The 12,862-nt window shown below is 41.3% G+C and overlaps 1 protein-coding gene across 6 annotated transcripts in view; it reads left to right on the top strand.

The window, feature by feature from the left end:
* The first annotated feature begins 1,162 nt into the window (after positions 1-1,162).
* The window catches only part of LOC149309919 (disintegrin and metalloproteinase domain-containing protein 22-like), a 162,424-nt gene continuing 150,724 nt past the window's right edge, over positions 1,163-12,862 (top strand). For 3 of the 6 annotated variants that reach the window (XM_089533281.1, XM_089533279.1, XM_089533278.1), the window contains exons 1-2: positions 1,164-1,591; positions 4,215-4,375. In XM_089533281.1, the coding sequence (XP_089389407.1) occupies positions 1,510-1,591; positions 4,215-4,375 (243 nt within the window). In that variant the 5' untranslated portion in view covers positions 1,164-1,509. Of the gene's footprint in view, positions 1,592-4,214; positions 4,376-12,862 lie in introns of all 6 variants that reach the window. The other 3 variants (XM_089533277.1, XM_089533275.1, XM_089533280.1) reach the window with 3 other exon arrangements.

The following is a 12,862-nucleotide window of genomic DNA, read 5'->3' as shown; positions in this document are numbered from 1 at the left end:
TTTGCTAGCCTTCCGAGATGCCTCCAGGATGACCAGATGCCACCCAAAGAGGGCAAGGAGCCCTGCTGGTGCAGTGGTTAAATGCCGGCACTACAGCCACAAGATTGTGAATTCGATCCCAGGTCTCCAGCTTGACTCAGCCTTCTGTCATTTTGTATGTTGGAAAAATTATTGCCCAGCTTCTTGGGGGCAATTGGCTTACAGATTGCTGAGTTCTCTATGAAGCGGTATAGAAATGTAAATGCTATTGATATTACACTGCAAAATATAGGACATTCAGGAAAAATGTAGGACATGACAAAAACAAAGCTGGCTACACCCATATAAATGTAAATTCATGCTCAAAATGGAGGGAATTTTGACATTCCTCCTGGACAGAAGGTTGACATGGAGGACATGTCCTGGAAAAGGAGGACACCTGATCACCCAGAGGTACCCCAAAAGGCAACACAATGGATCTGCCCCATCCCTTCCCCAGCCATTCCTTTTCCTATCCAATGCAGTTTCACTAATACTATATATACATACACATACATATGTGTGTGTATGTACATATGTATGCGTATATGTGTTTGTTTATATGTGTGAGTTTGTATATATGTATGCGTATATGTGTGTGTGTATATTATATATATATATAGGTATATGTATGTGTGCATAGGTATATGTATATATACATTTATGTGTGTGTGTGTATATATAGGTATATGTATATATGTGTGTGTATAGGTATATATATGTGTGTGTGTGTATAGGTATATGTATATATATGTGTGTGTGTATATATATATATATACACACATATATATAGGTATAGGTATATGTACTTTTGTGTGTGTGTGTATATATATATATATATATATATGGATACGTATATGTGTGTATGTGTGTGTGGTATATGTGTGTGTGCATATGGATGGATGTGTATATTTTATACCTATAGCTATGTCTCTTTCCAAGAGGACCTGGGCGGTTGTTTCCTTCCTTTGCCCTCCCTCCTCCTCCTCCTCCTCCTCCCCTGATTCCTGCGTCAGAGGCCTCCTCTCCCCCCCCCAAAAAACGGGGGGGGACCCCAGCCCCCTCCCAGCCCTGAGGGCCCTCCTAGCCTAGGTCTCCCAGCCATCTGCCTCCAGCTTGGGTCTTTCCCCCCTGGAATCTGAGGCAGGCGCGCCCTTCCTTGGCCAGTCTGCCTGTGTGTGTGTTGTGGGTTGTGTGTGTTGTGTGTGTGAGGAGAAGGGCCAGGGAGGAGCTAGGAGCCGGGGAGCCCAGCGAGCCACCCAATGCGGTAAAAGCTCTGGAAGGCAGGCAGGCAGGCAGGCAGCAGGGGAAGGAAGAAGAGGAAGAAGACACCAATGCAGCACTGAGAGGATGCTGCTCATCCCCAGCTAGAAGAGAGAGAGAGAGAGAGAGAGGAGAAGCCTGGCTCTTTCAGCAGCATGGCAGCCGCCTTGTGAGCCTGGCCCTTGGCGGGGAGGGAGCCTGGGCCCCGGGAGCCCCAGAGCCAGAGCCATGCGGGGCCCCTGGCTCTCCTTGATGCTGGGCGCCTGCTTCCAGATGCTGCGCTCTGGAGGCGCTGGCGCCAGCAAGGCAGGTGAGTCCTCTCCTCTCTCTTGGCAGCCAGCAGGGCCCCAGCCAGTCCTCCTTTCCCCAGGACCCGTCCTCCCTTTCCCTCCTCTCTCCTCCTTCAGGAAGGGCCTTCCATTTTGAGCAGAGCTTGAAGCAGGAGAAGAAGAAGGAGCAGAAGCACGGATGGATGGATGGATGCTTTCTCTTTAGGAAGTGTGTGTTTTCACCTGTTCTTTTGGTCATGTTTTTCTTTCCTCCTTCTTGCTGTCCTCCTTTGCAGTTGTGGCATGTGGCACCAGGAGGTCCTCCTTTTCCAGGATGAGTCCTCCATTTTTTTAAGCTGGGAGAGGGGGGTGCGGACCGCACCAGGTGACACTCTAAAAAGGGGTGACACCACCACTCCTCAAACACCCACCTTTCGGCAGAAACAATGCGGTGGCATTTCATCTGCTTCCCTTTAAAAGGCTTTAAGACAGTGATGCTGCAACCCTTTAATACAGTTCCTGATGTTGTGGTGAACCCTAACCATAAAATTATTAGGTATCTTGGTTCCTAAGACCATCGGAAATATGTGTTTTCCGATAGTCATAGGTGACCCCCATGAAAGGGCCATTTGACCCCCAAAGGGGTCCAACCCACAGGTTGGGAACCACTGCTTTAAGAGAAGGTGGGAGTGGGGCAGGGAAAAGTTCAGTGGGAGGAGGAAATATTGACATTTTTGAATTTTTAAAAATCATTTTTAAATTTTCTGTAACAACATCACATTGTAACCAAATCTTCACATGTTAATACAACACGCACCCTCGCCATACGCGGATTTAAGCTTATGTGGACAGTGGTTGACAAAATTGCGTGCCGCCATTTGAATCACTGGGTCTCCAGCATACGCGAAATTTGCCTTACGCAGCGTTGGCGGTCCAGAATGAATCCCCCGCGCATGGCAAAGGCAGACTGTACCTTTAGGTTGTGCATACAATATTGTAATCTGAAGGTATAGTTTTAGTTTGGCTGGATGTTTATGTCAGAAGTGTTAGGATGACATTCAGTGGTATCCAGGAATTACAATTTATGAGTAATATTAGTAGAAAAAAGCATTACTAAGGATGCTATATGGTGTGAAATGGGAAGAGGTCAATGGAGGGAGGTGACACCAACCTTAGTGACGTCACTGCTCCTGTCCTTTTCCCACCCCTAATGTCCTCCATTTTGAGCAGGACTTTAAGAAGCATGAATGGATATTTATGTTAGTGGGTTTAGATTTTCTTTGGTTTTGTCCTCCCATTTTTCTTGCATGTTCTACATTTTATGATGCCTTGTCCTCCTTTGTGGTGAGGACATCTGGTCACCCTGATTTCTGGTAACCAGAAGGTCCTCTTTTTCCAGGATATGTCCTCCATTTTGGTCTCTCCAGGAGGACATTCCCCAAATGTCTTTCATTTTGAGCAGGACTAAGAAGCAGGAATAAATATTGTATTGGGTTTTTTTAAAAAAAGCTTTAGCATGTCCTCCATTTTTCTTGGCATGCCCTCCATTTTGTGGTGCCTTGTGGTGAGGACATATGGTCACCCTGGGTAGGCTAGGCCAACATGTGTGCATGCGTGGAGGTTGTGTGTGCAGTTGTGTGTAATGTATGTGTGTGAGGGGAGGATAAATGGATAGCTTTGTAGGATGTTCTTGGCATGGGGGACCCTTGACTGTGGCTGTGCCTGAAGTCTCTTCCCCAAAAACACTTCTGAGGGAAGCAGGCCTTGAGTTTTTGGGGGTCATTTGCATGCCTTTCTGTGTACATGTGAATACACCCACATGTGTTTAGGAAGAAACACATTTCATTTATCGATTTATTTTAAACCCCCTCAACCATCTCTTGCAGAGTATGGAGGGATTTCCTTCTTCCCCTCCCTTAAGATGGAATGGCTTTTGCTCAATTCCTCTATACTTTCTCTCCTCAACACTATATTTATAATAAAAAAGATGTGTTGTGTGGTACCTGACAGCCTCCCAGTTCTCTCCTTTAACCCCTTCATAAACAAGGCCAACTCCCAAAGAAGTAGAGGTTGGGTTTTGACTGTGGCTACATCATCCACACAGTAAAAATAATCCAGTTTCACACCACTTTTAACTGAGATGACGTAGTGCTGTGGAATCCTGGGAATTGCAGTTTATTGTGGCACCAAACCTTTCTGACAGAAAAGGCTTAATGTCTCCCAAAACTACAATTCCCAGAATTCCAGGGCATTGAGCCATGGCAGCTAAAGCAGTCTTGAACCGGATCATGTCTGCAGTGTGTGGATATAGCCTATATTTCTCAGCTTAGTGGTGACTATCATGGAGCTCTCCTGGCAAGATTTTTTTTCAGGGAGCATTTGCTATTGCCTTCTTGTTTGGTTGTGACTTGCCCAAAGTCACCACAGTTTTTTTAATGGATGAATGGGGATTAGAACCTTAATCCAACACAAACATCCTTTCTAAAAATGCAGTTCTTTGCTGGCCTTCCTCTGAAGCTCAAAGAGTGTGACTTGCCCAAAGTCACCCAGAAGGGTTTTATCTATGAATGAATAGGAATTTGAACCCTGTCTCTCTTTTTCCTTTTTCCTCCTTTCCTCTTTTTCCCTCCTTGGTTTGTTTTTTCCCCTTCCTTTCCTCCTGAGGAGATGCCTTGTTGACAGAGATGGAGCGCAGGGACAAGGACCGTTTTATGGAGAGGCAAAATATCGTCCCTTTCCGGCTCCTCTACAGTACAGAGGGAGCCAACGAGACCCAGCAGGATGCCCTCAACACTCGCATCTGGAGCAGCTTGGATGGGAGGCAGGTGAGTGGCAGCATCTGGGCGAGTTGGGCTATTGGTGAGAGCCAGAGACAAAGAGAGACTGAGACTGGCACAAGCTTGGGCCTTTGGATTTTCTGTTGCCCCGGAGATCAGCTCTTCATTAGGGGGAATTGGCAGAGGCGGTCACGGCAGCCACAGCTACTACTTCCAAAACACTTGGCCAAGTAGTTTTGGCCGTGCCGTGCATAGAAATTAGAGCCCAAGGCTGGAGGATCGTCTGACACATTTCATGCTTTCCCTCATAGAATCAGAATCATAAAATCAGAGCTCCTGCAATTGTTAAAATATAATTTTAGTCAGGTGCCCACTCACCCCCCTCTGTTTGTCCTGTGTGAGAAAATGTCAGCATCAGCTTTTGGAAATCTGATTTTCAGCAAGATAGCTTGGGATTGGGCGGCTGTGGTATGGCCCCTAAAAGCCTTGGAAACAGACCACAGGGTGCTTGGTGGAAGCTTTCCCAAATGAGAGTCTGATTAATGACAGTTGGAAGAGAGATGCCTTGAGGTGACTTGCTGAGCAATGTTAATCTTCCACAAAAATTGGCCTATCTTTCGGATCACGAGGCCATTTCATAAGCAGTCTTAGACTGTAGAAATAGTTATATTTCCCCAAATCAGTATTCTCTTGGTTGTATTCAGGACTTTAGCATTGGGGGGCAAAAAGTCAAAAGCATATTTGTACTTGAAATCCCATTAAAAGTTAGGCTTTTTACATAGTCATATATGCTTCTATCTGAGTCCCATTGAGTTCAGTAGATATATGTATTGGTAGGTGTGCATAGGATGTAACACATATGTGCTAACATTTTTTTAAAAAATAAACCTTTCATTGAGTGAGTTATGGAATATTTTCTGACCTGTTTGGGATTTCAGTGGAGGGTTCAGCGTTAGGGCTACCACTGGGTTTAGGGTTAGGGATAGGGTATTAATGTACCCTTCTTGTATTTCCTAGACCCACTGATAATTCTAATGACTCCCACTTCCCAAACAGGATCAACCCTACAGCTAGAACACATCACTTCTGCTTCTTGACATCATAGTATACTGAAGAAGAGCATGAGCCCTTTTTTGTTGGAATATGTTATATTTACTTTGGCCAAAAATAACCCACTGACAATAAGTTCATAATGGCTGTTCTGAACAATTTCTGCCCCAGCTGTTGTTTTGTATGTAAATCTGAAACATGGGGACATTTTTAACAACAATATCATAAGATGTTGTTATGATATTGTTATGATATTGTTATGATAAGATAACTAGACCTTGTAGGTCTAGTTCTATATGGGTTCTACAGCAAAATGTGGGTCTAGGTGAATATCAGTTAACTTTTCATTGATGAAACATTAGCGACTTTTAAAGTTGGGAGTGAAGTGGACTGTAGAAACTGTTGCTGATTTTGAAAGCGAAACCTTCAGTCTGCAGTAGGGATCTAACTTGTCACTAATTTTTTTCTCTAAGGAAACATTTTCCTTCCCACTGCAAGAAAGACTTTCAAAACCAAGCTGTTTTCAATGACTGTTCCGGACTTAGTGAAAAATTTACATGTGGTGTTTTGCACAGGAAAAACTGTTTCTTGTGCAGAATATAATGTTTTCAGTGCAAATTTTTCATGAAATGTCCACAATTTCAGCATTTTCAGCATTTTCTCTGCAATGAAACAGATGTAGAAAAAAAATATTTCTGTGTAAAAAATTACTTCCTGCTCAGGAAAAGCTGCTTCCAACATAAGAACTGCTGTTGTCTGTGCAGAATTTTGCACAGAATAAGTCCCCAAATCCAAAAATTCTTGTCAGACTAGAATTCTTCTAGGGATTCTCAATACTTAAAAAATGTTTTCCAATAATTTTTAGAATACTTTCAAATATCCTTTCCATCCCTATTCTGCAGTAGGAGTGGATAGTGCAGACATTTGACTTTGGGTGTTTTCTCATGGGCTGGGAATCCTGTGGCTCTCTAGATGTTGGACTACAACTCTCATTAGCCTTCATGATCAAGCAGATTCGTCTCCACCTCAGCTACCATGACAGCCCTTTCCAAAGAAACTGTTGTTTCATTCACATGGGCTGGGCTCTTGAAAAATATTATCAGAAGAAAAATACACAGAATATTTTTGGATCATAAATAAATGGGGACTTTATGGGGGGGGAATGGAAAATGTTCAATATTCTGCACATTCTGTTATGATGATATTGTGCAAACTCAGAGTCCAGACACTGCAAATATTAACATATGTTACACATGGAAACCATGCCCTATGAGGAGTGTCTTAGGGAGCTGATTTAGCTTGAGGAAGGTAAGGTAAAGAGGTGGCATGATAGCCATGTTTAAAACTTTGAAAGGATGTCATAAAGAAGAAAGATCAAGTGTGTTTTCTGCTGCTCCAGAGAGTAGGACACAGAGTAATGGATTCAGACTATAGGAAAAGAGACTCCACCTCAACATTAGAAAGAACTTCCTGATAGTAAGCTATTCAACAGTGGAACATACTCCCTTGAAGTGTGGTGGAGTCTCCACCTTTGGAGGTTTTCAAGCAGAGGCTGGGTGGCCATTTGTCAGGGGTGCTTTGAATAGGTCTCTTCCAATGTACTTGACTACATAAAGCCTCTACTTGAAATAATTTTTCATTCATTGTGGTTCATATCAGTATTTGTAGGATTAGTCAAGCTGAGAGTTGACAACCAAGACCAAATCTTAATAAGACTGTGCATCTTTAAAAGAAACCTCTAGTTGTTTAATTTCATTCAATTTGGCTTTCTACAGTGTGCTTTTCTACAGGGGTGAGAAGAGTGCAGCCCTTGGGTTCTTTTTAGCCTACAAAGGCTCCTGGACTTATCAGCTTCCTCCATTTCCAAACCTATGTTCAGACTCAGAATGGAGAATTATGCCTCAAAGGCCTTTAGGGCATGAGTGGGGAAAGTGAGGCTTGTTGCTCCCAATTTTTGGCCCCTGAAATTCTCAGATTTCTTTGTGTATTTAAATTTTTAGAGTGATTTGCAGTCCCTAAACATGCTCTAAATGGCTTCATTTTACTACCACAAGCCCTATATGCACCTTTAAAATTGGGGAGAAATGCTAAAAATTGGCTTAAAACAAAACAATCCCATGACATCACTTCCAGTCACATTGGGTACACCAATGTGGCCCACAAGGAAGTACTGATGAAAAATATCCCCTGCCTCTTCCACAACTGGCTCCCTCTGCTTTAGGAGGTTCAGTTCTTCATTTTGAAGCTATTTTGGCTTTCTTATGGAGAGGGTCAGAATAGCCTTTTCCTCTAGAAATGCTTCTCTGGTTTACCCAGACACCTCCAGTTTTTAAAGAATACCCAGGTGAGGTCTGCCAGGGTCTTGGGGATAGGGCTTGAAAATAATGCCACCCACTCCAAAGGTGTACTTCTCTCTTACAAGATTTAGGGAAGCTCCTGGTAGTTTCTCTGGGGTAATGAAGGAATTTATGGTTTCTCAACTGGGCAGTCAATTAACTGCAAGTTACTTTCATGTTAGTGATCCTAATTTTCCTCTTGTCCTGTAGATGAGCTTAGTGCTGTGTGTAGGTTATGGTTCACCAGGGTGTCAGTGGCCGGCCTGTTGAAAGTTGATAACAGGTCTCAGGTTTCAAGGTCATCTGAAGACCCTAAAGCCTTTGAATGGGTGATGTGCAATAGCTCAGTTGTCTTAAACAGAATCTGAGATAAAAAGACTTTAAATATTTCTGTTTTTCTCTGTATCACCTCATAGAAGTCCCTTGCTTCCAAGTTGTGTCTGTCTCTTGAAATATCTAAGATATATTGTTTACCAAGTTACATGTTCCTAAAAGGATCTCATTATGCTTTACAATATCACATATCTCTGTAATCTTTTTGCATCTTGTATGATGTGACAGAAGAAGTATATATTGTTGTAGCCAAACATTTAGTTGGTACAAACTTTAAACATCTCTTAGAATAGCTCTGTAGCTATTTGTAAAAGAAAAAAAGTAACTGGATCTACTGAGAAGCAAATCCCATTGAGTTTGATGGGGTTTACTTTTTTCAGGTAAGCGGATATAGAATTGGAGCCTGAAGTACTGTTTCCTCACAGTGAAAATATTCGTTTAGCGAAATTCTATACAAGCCTTTGTTGTTACATGCCTTTAGCTGATTTTGGTTTATAGCAACCCCATTATAGAGTTTTTCTGGCAAGATTTGTTCAGAGCATTTTCTAATGCTAAGGGTGTGTGACTTGCATAGTGGGATCATCCCAGTGGAATGAGGATTCAAACCCTGGTCTCCCGATGTCTTAGTCTAGCACTCAGACCACTGTGTTACGCTAGCTGAAGCATGGTAATCTCATTGAAGTAAATCCCATTGAGTTAAATGATATTTGCTCCCATGTAAATAAGAATTGCAATTGAATGGCATAAACAGGAGTACAAGATCTTCTGTATAAAGTCAGTGGATGTTGCCAATGAAATCAAGATAGCCTTTTCTAGGATCTTACCACCCACACATTAATCCAGGATTACCGTTGGAAGACCACAATAATAAACACCATACACGATCTATTGGCCATTCATTTATAATATTTTAAATATGTAAGCCAGGTTTTATATATCCCCTTTCTCTCATGTAGAATGGTATTCTGCAAAATGTATGGTACTTCTTGAAAGGAAAATTCCCCATCTGCTCCCAGCCTGTTCTTAAGCCTGATGTCTAAACCTGGAGTAAGCAACTGCAGTGGGTGGTGGTGGTGGGGGGGGGCGTTCTACCCCTGGTAACTTTTAGAGGCATCGCAGAACACCAAAACTGCGGAGGGGGGGGGAGGAGAGAGAGAGAGAGAGAGAGAGAATTAAAAATAAAACAGAGCAAAATGAAGTGATTGGGAATTTGCTTTGTTTTTTGAAAAACATTGGGTTTTGATGTCAAATAAGCTGTGGACTCCTGAAACCTATATAGAAAGTTAATTTCCTCTGTTGGAAACTTTGAAGACTGGTGTTTCACTCTGGGGGGGGGGGGAAGAGAAAATAGTCCAGTAAATTTGGAGAGCTCAAAGGCTACAAAAAACAGCTTTTTTTTTGGGAGGGGGAGGTATTATGTGGCCATAGGAACACACTTTGTTCACCACTATCTTAACCATGGTGGGATGGGGCATTAGGGATAGGAAGAATTGCCCTCCGTTTGATGTGCCTTATTTCACATTTTTGTGAAGATCTCCGGACCCTAGAAGGAGGGACTTTTCCTTCCAGGAAGTTCCTTAATTTAATCTTGATATAGGATCTAAGATGTAACAGATCTGGATGCAGGCTGGCTCTGCCATTCCAACCCTTGAACTTCTATTAGTCACCTTGCTCGTTTTACCCTTAAAATCCCTTCATGGGATTGTGTCACAGGCTTCTACACAACACTTACACCAGACAGGTGGACGTGTTGTTGTATTTGGTGTAGTAATATGTGACCAGTCCTTATTCATTCTTAAATGAAAATATCATAACAGAGATGTAGAAGATGAAGGCTAGTAAAGATTTATTATAGAACATGTAATTTAAACATGAACGCCCTGAATTCTTTCTGTACCCTCAGCTGTCATTAAACCAAAACCCAACTCAGATCTCATCAGCTAGCCATAACATCTGCTCTTCTCAACAGAGACAGTCTTTCTAACTGGCCTTAGCATCCGCTGTTCTCAAGATTTAATCTTGCCCTGGCCCTGTTTCTGTTTCTAACTGGCCCTATGTCTGTCTGACAGGCCCTATCTGATAATTTGACATACAGGCTTCTGCTATATATTCTTTACTTCCCTTATAGTCCTCCCAGCCTCTCATAAACTGTGATTGGCTGGCTCTACTCGGTCTCTTCCAGCTTCTCTCCTCATGTAACCCAGTGTTGTTGATAGATAGTCACGATTCCATTTCAAGAGACTGCAGGAGTATAAAAGCCATGCTAGGTTTTAAAATTTATTCGTGTTAAATCTGCATTTCTTTAAAAAAAAACTGTTATTTAAAAAAAATAAAAATACTGTAATTGGAACAATTACAATGCTGCTTCAAACAGATCTTTCTTTCTTTCTTTCTTTGGTACAAAAATAGTTCTATGTTGCCCGGTTATAGGTCAGTTAAGATTGAATTGTACAGTATGCCCATTCCAACTAGTAAAAGGATCTGTGGCTGCATGCCCTGATCGCGTTATAGCCATTGTGTATGATAATAAAGCAAATCTTAATTTCATTGTGTTTTGGAGCAGAGAATACCTTAGAGGAGAGTGATTCAAGCTTTGTTTTTGCTGCAGTGGTAGCAGATGGAAGGATGGGCTCTTCATCTTCCAAATGGCTGGCACTGTTTCTTGGAAGCATCAAAAGTTGGCCCAAGTGCTGAAATTGCCAGTGACAACATGCGGTGGCCACTACTTAGCACTAGCTATGCAGACCAGGGGATTCTGGGAATTGTGGTTCAAAGAAGTAAACTTTCCAAGCTTTGCTTTTGCACTAGTTAAAAATGTCTTTTAATCTTTTCTCATGACACATATTTAAAGTATAACGAAATAATTAACAGGGGAATGGCTATAGTTCAGCTTAGTGGCTCTCATTTTGTGCTTATAATATTTGCTTATATGTTTCCTTTAATAGTTCTGTTCAATCAGTGATGTATACTTAAGTATCCAAGCTGTAGTCTGATTAAATACCTTTAAATGATTAAACTAAGGAATGTTAGAAAACATATCCAGTGTAGCATGTTGGCCATGCAGCAAAATACGACATCCAAGATCCAAGATGTTACCTTTAATGGGCCAAACAAAAAAGCACAAAATACATAATGCAGGTTTTTGAAACTACTGATTTTTCTTCTGTATAATTTTTTACACCTTTGCCTGATGAAGAAGCCAGTGGAGCCTCAAAAGTTTGGATAATATATTTTATGCATAGGAATTTTAGTCTATTAATGTATAAATACATTTTGCATAGCATAAATGATGAGCTGGATCTGGATTTAGTCATCCTTACTGTAGACTCATTGATTTTAATAGACCTACTCTAAACATGACTAGCTCCATATTCAACTAGTATTTCTAAAGAAAGATATAAAGCCTTTTACAGTGAAAATCCCTTTTACAAAGTTTTTTTAATGGCTGCCCAGTCTCCCTTTGCCTTCTCATGCTCTGTCTTGTTGGAAGTTTTTTTTAGCAGCATCGGCATTGGGAGGACGTTGAAAGAAAGCTGGAGAAATGCAGACATTTCTCCCATTTCTATGCACAGAAATGAACTGGATCAGCAGTTGAATTCTACTTCAGCCCTGGTGATAAGATAGTGTCCTCCACCTGAGAGCCATAGATTAGTTTAGGATGTAGGATGGGCCATACATCTCTGTCCTTCAATAGAGGGGAATGGCTTCCACTGCCTTCTTCTAACAGTTGTCAATAGAAGTGATTGCCTCATTTTGCACAGTGGAGGGTGGCCCTGATCAAACACTCACAGAAGCTTCAAACCATAACAAAGTGTACTTGGGGCGGGGGGGGGGGGGAGTTTGCAAGGAAAGTTAGTATGAGAAACTTTTTAAAAAAGCTAGGATGAATGTACCACAGCTTTCTATTAATATCCATATATATTCTGTTTGATTAATATTAGTTTTTTAGTTAGTTTTAGTTATCTAGTTTTAAGGTGCCATGTGCTAGTGGGATCAGATCTTGGTTTGGAATTTCTCAGAAATTGAGATGTGTATGAACGGAGGTGCTAAATGTGGATATTAACTATTACAATCTTGTTCGGAAATAATTAATGTTTGACCTCATTTTCATATGACACTTTTCAACAACCAAAAACAGTTGTTAGAAAAGGTTTTCAAGTTTTATCTGTGGATCACTGATGACAGTCTGTATGTAATGAATTTCAGTTAGTATTGACTCCATCATATTCCAGTGAATTCTTGAGAAGCTGCGCGGAAAACATTGCCCTTATTTGAAAGCAGTTTCTGGGTAATTATTAAAGTTTGATTCACCTGCTGTGACTTTCTAGCAGTTCTTGTTTGCTCTGCGGAAGTGTACCCAGTATTTTCTTTTTAAGTTGAAATACAAAATCCATACATTTCTTTAGGAAACAATGTGTTCCTTTTCACAACACGTTTCTCCCCAGTTTTGAACAGAAGAGAAATGACAATTTAGCAGTCCATTTTATCCTTTTAAAAAAATCAATGTAAAAGAAGATGGAAGTGGAGCCAGAGGCAACATCTTTGGCAGGGGTTGGGACAGTTATTGTTTTGGAATACAGCTCTCTGAATTCTCTAATCCAGTGGTTCTCTAATCCAGTGGTGGGGACCTCTGAAGTTTGTGTAAAAGAATTGTTCAAATAGGAGGTGCGATACTTGAAGGCCCTGACCCCCCTGCAAACTTTTTAATGCACAAAATACATATGTGTTGAGTTAAATATTGAATTTACCTAAATAAAATTGTACCAATTGAAACAATATTATTTCCTTATAAAATGTTAAAATATGAATATACACA

This window comes from Sceloporus occidentalis, unplaced genomic scaffold, assembly GCF_023333645.1.
Source record: "Sceloporus occidentalis isolate IW3139 unplaced genomic scaffold, rSceOcc1.0.p SCAF_7, whole genome shotgun sequence".
Taxonomy (NCBI): Eukaryota; Metazoa; Chordata; class Lepidosauria; order Squamata; family Phrynosomatidae; genus Sceloporus; species Sceloporus occidentalis.
Note: the sequence above shows the minus strand (reverse complement) of the source record. Positions and strands in the feature narration are given on the sequence as shown.